This window comes from Alexandromys fortis, unplaced genomic scaffold (genome assembly GCF_014885135.2).
Source record: "Alexandromys fortis isolate MF-2015 unplaced genomic scaffold, M_Fortis_MF-2015_v1.1 scaffold_134, whole genome shotgun sequence".
Classification (NCBI taxonomy): Eukaryota; Metazoa; Chordata; class Mammalia; order Rodentia; family Cricetidae; genus Alexandromys; species Alexandromys fortis.
The window spans coordinates 1,826,886-1,831,212 of NW_026068007.1; the positions used below are offsets into that span (position 1 = coordinate 1,826,886).

Genomic DNA, 4,327 nt, shown 5'->3' on the forward strand with positions numbered 1-4,327 from the left:
TTATAAAAACCACTTTCAAACACTCTTGGGTTCACTCAGTTTAAGGATGGGGATGTAAATCTCTGGAATTCACATTTACTTAGAACGGCCAAGGCCTTGGGTTCTTTCAATTTCTAGTGCAGCAAAAACAATTACTAAAAAAAGAAGGCTACTAATTCCTTCTAATTGAAAGAGGAAGGGAACAGGTTGCTTATGAACCTGCACTGGGAAGCAGAGTGGTATTCTAGTTCCATTTTCTGAGCTCTTGAATGTTTTAGATTTCAGATAAGTTGCTTTACCTTTCCATAGTTTACTTTCCTTTTCTGTAAAACGGATTGATTGTAATCCCAAATTTAAGGGAGTTATAGACTAAAGGTTCCTGGAAGCATGCCAAAGCAAGTGCTGAGCAGTCATAAGAGCCAAAAAGCAGGAGTTTGGGGACTTCAAAGGGCCCAGATGAGTTTGTCAAAAAGATAAGACAATTCCTGTTTCGAGGGATCCTGTAGCTCCATTATTGAGAAAAGCTGGGGGGCATAGATAAGGAAAACCAAAATACCATAGATATCTTACATTATAAACAGTAAGGCTTGTCATAATAAAGAAAGTTATTATTTCCTAAGCAAATGAGACAAAACCTCAAAGTTGAAAGGGTGTTGGCCCTCAACCTACTGCAGAACATGTAAAGTTCACTCTTTCATGTAGTTGGATTTCTCATGATTAACTTGCACCTGACCTAACTGTGAAGACACTGAGCAGCAGAATATGTTGTGATTCCCTGTGGATTTGAGCATTGGAAGACACCTGAAGGGAGGATGCTAAGAGGTAGAAATTACCTCCCCTTCCCCCAACACACACACACCTCCAGTCCTCACCTCCTCCCCTCTGGTTATCCAGGGCTGCTGATGGTGGGTAGATATTCTATACCAAAGCATGCTTCCACATTTCAGCAGAGCCCCCAAGGCTAGTTCTGTTTCTGCTGATAGAAAGAAGTGTGTCTTTCTAACCACTTCCCTATGAGCTACTACTGCCCTAAGTCAAATCTGTCTTCCCGCTAGAGGAAGTCTTATTGGGGGTGTGGTTTAATAGTATCGATGATGATGGTGATAGCAATAATAATAACTGAAACAATAATAACAGCAATAGCAACACCACTCTCTTCTTTCCCAGTTTCTAAAGGTATCTGATGGAAAGCAAGTTTGAAAATCCCTAAAGTGATACCAAAGGCAACCACCTGGATCAGGAAATGTGACCAATGGGTAGCCAGAGGAAGTGAGCATCTCAGCTTGAGGTGTAGCCTGCCTTGTTGGGCTGCCCACCTTCTGTTCCGCTTCTCCTCTGCACTGCAGTTTCGTTACAAGTGGCAATATCACCCGCCTCTGAGCGCTTACGACCTGTCAAGTCCATTTGTGGTATTATTCTTCCTTATTTTAAAAATAAAGAAAATGGAAGTTCTGAGAATTCAGTGAACAAGAGCCAGTATTTAAATTCAGCATGGTCTCTAAAGGAGCTGGCATCCTTTCCCAATGTAGTAGACACATGACAAGTCATAACTGATATCATTTATTATTCCAAGATGATATCAATCATAATTAAAGGCAGATCTAAGATCAAGTCTCCTTCCATGTTCCATTACATTTCATGTCACTATAAAGTTAGAGAAACACACATGCTACTTATGTGACTTGCTCAAGTTTTTAACTCTATATGGAATTTAGATTCCATCTACACATGTTGCCTTCTCGATATGATAATTACCAGAAGGAACACCAGCCTAAGAATTTCTTAGGACCACATAGTTGTTAAAATTGCTGTGTGATCCTCTCGTTCCAATACTTCGCCCACATTTTTAATCTTAACGATAGATAACCATCTATCTGAAAGGAGGCGCTTTGTGAAACAAGCTCAGCTTAAATCGGCACTCTTATGCCTGTCATCCAGCCGCCATCAGTGTGCAGCATTGTGATTTCTGGCGGGACACTTTGTCCCTCTAGGTCTGGAGTTCTTTGTAATTGTTTGGCATGTAGCTGTTTTGATTTGCGGAGCCTTTCTTCTCTCAGGGTCTTAGCATTCGCAGGCATGGACGGTGATGTAAGGGACTGTTCCTGCTCCGAATTAAATTCACCCACCTATGTGGTTGGCTACTCAGAGCTGTACTATTTCACACATGGTCAGTTGTACCAACTTATGGCAATGTTCCTTACTACTTCATTAAAATCGTTACTGATATGTTTTCTCACTATTTAGTCTACTTTCATTTAGAGGAATTCTATGGAAGTTCTAGAACCTTGGCAAACAAAGCAGGGCCCTCTATGGACCTTCCATTGTCTGTAGATGGCGTTTAAAGGAAGAATTTGAGGATACTTCTGCAGTAATAAATTTAGGACTTCAGGCTCTGAATTTATATTATGTGTAAAATATACTGAGTCATTAATTGTCATTGATGTAGCTCTCAACAGTATTATGATTGCAGTAGTCTGACAACCCAGCTCAGCAGAATGGAGAGAGTGGAGCAGTCATTTGCCAGAGTTGAAAGATTTGATTTGAGAAAGCTGCTTTCTCAGCTGAATCGTATTCTTACTCCCAAGAGCAGAGGGGCTTATTTTATTTAACAATGCTTAGTACTTCCTGGTTTATGGGAGAGGCCAAATATATGTTTTAAACATCAGGACCATGGGTCAAATTTGTCTTGAAGTTACAATGGGCTGAAAAAATAATGTTTTGTCTCAGTCAGTGGTGACCTTCCAGTATAAGCATTTTTTAGTTGAGTATAGGATCCACGGGCCCTATATTTAGCTGATTGGCCACATTTATTCAAGTTATCTACCTGCTCCCAGAAGGCACGTAAGGAGTCTTGCATGTTGTACTGAACACTTTACATCCATTTTATCCTCAGAGTAGATGTTAGCATCTGCTAGCAAACGAACAATGGGAGGTCAAAGAAAACCAGTTCCAATGCAACCTAACTGCACAGACTACCTGAGCTCCAAACCCAAGCTTTAATAGATCCCTGTTGTCCAGCATTTTCAGCGCCCCTGCATTCCTTAACCAGATTAATCCTTTCACCTAGCCAGACAGGATGAAGCTTGTTTATCTCCCGGACTCCACAAATGGATTCTCTTCTGGATCCACCGTTTTTTAAAGCCTTTGGCAAACTCAGTAGTATTTAATGAAGGAACTCTTTTCTTCAGCTAAGAGAACACGGGGTTGGACACCCATAAGATCTATATTCTCATAGTTGAAAAACTGAGTGTAAGGTTCAGAGTCTGAAACTCAGGCATAACAAGCTTCAAAGAAACCCCTCAGCAGCCATTTGATCCTGTCAATGCCTGCCCACATCACAGTTCCTCCCGAATAAACCAACTCCTAGGTCTTAAACCGTGTCTCCTCTCAGAGCCGGCCCTCTGCCCTCAAGCAGGCCTGGCTGGAGCCTTCCGGTGGTTCTCAGAACTCGGTCACGGTCTCCGTCTCCTGGCAACCGCGGACGCGGGGAGCCTCGCGGGCCTAGTGGCGCGAGCGCTCTCGGTGGGCCCTGCTGGAGGCTGCCAGGGTGAGCCTCCGGCATGGCCTCCAAACAAACTAAAAGAAAAGAAGTGCATCGGATCAATTCTGCGCACGGATCTGACAAATCTAAAGAGTAAGGGACTTCTTCCACCGGGTCGGTGCCTTCCCTACCCCTGGACCACTCCCACCCAGGGCTGGGACTGGCTCCAGAGCAAACTACCACATAAGGAATTGATCTGCTTGCCCCGTGTCTGTCTTCCAAGGGACCAGTCTAGGAGAAGCCTGTTCCCTCTTCCTCCTTACTCTAGAGCCATTTCCTTTCCAGAGAGGCTGCTTTCCCGCGGGAAATGTTTCCGTCTGTGACTCTCCCAGCGGCGCCCCCTATCCTGAGTGTCACAGGCCTCTCAGAAGCTCTGAAAGAGAAAGGTTTATCTAGAAAGACTCCAGTTAAAGACCCGCCCACTTTCGCCAGTTCACCTGAGAAGAGGCCTGGGGAGTGGGGAGTGGGGGGGCGGGGGGAGGGGGAGGGAGGAAAGAAAGGGAAGAGAGGGAGGAGGAGAGGAAGTGAGAGTTTTATTTTTGCAGTAGCCCAACTTTCCAGACTTTTAATCAGATCATATTAAATATGCAGTGACTTCAGAAAACTGAAAGAATAAAGTCTACCGCACGAGCATGAAGTGATGTTCCTAAGGCCTACTGGGGAGGTGGTATGTAGGCTGCTGGTTCGTGGGATCTTTTTGTTCTGTGCTGCCTTAACCTCCCTATTCATAGTATTTTCCTTTGGTGTTTCCTTCCCTTTGGATATAACCAGATATTCTGTAGTTTATTATATTATATTATATTATAT

At 43.6% G+C, this 4,327-nt stretch overlaps 1 protein-coding gene across 8 annotated transcripts in view; it reads left to right on the plus strand.

The window, feature by feature from the left end:
- Window positions 1-3,473: 3,473 nt before the first annotated feature.
- The window catches only part of Adgb (androglobin), a 113,031-nt gene continuing 112,177 nt past the window's right edge, over window positions 3,474-4,327 (plus strand). For 6 of the 8 annotated variants that reach the window (XM_050161642.1, XM_050161649.1, XM_050161645.1 and 3 more), the window contains exon 1: window positions 3,475-3,613. In XM_050161642.1, the coding sequence (XP_050017599.1) occupies window positions 3,540-3,613 (74 nt within the window). In that variant the 5' untranslated portion in view covers window positions 3,475-3,539. Of the gene's footprint in view, window positions 3,614-4,327 lie in introns of all 8 variants that reach the window. The other 2 variants (XM_050161643.1, XM_050161644.1) reach the window with 2 other exon arrangements.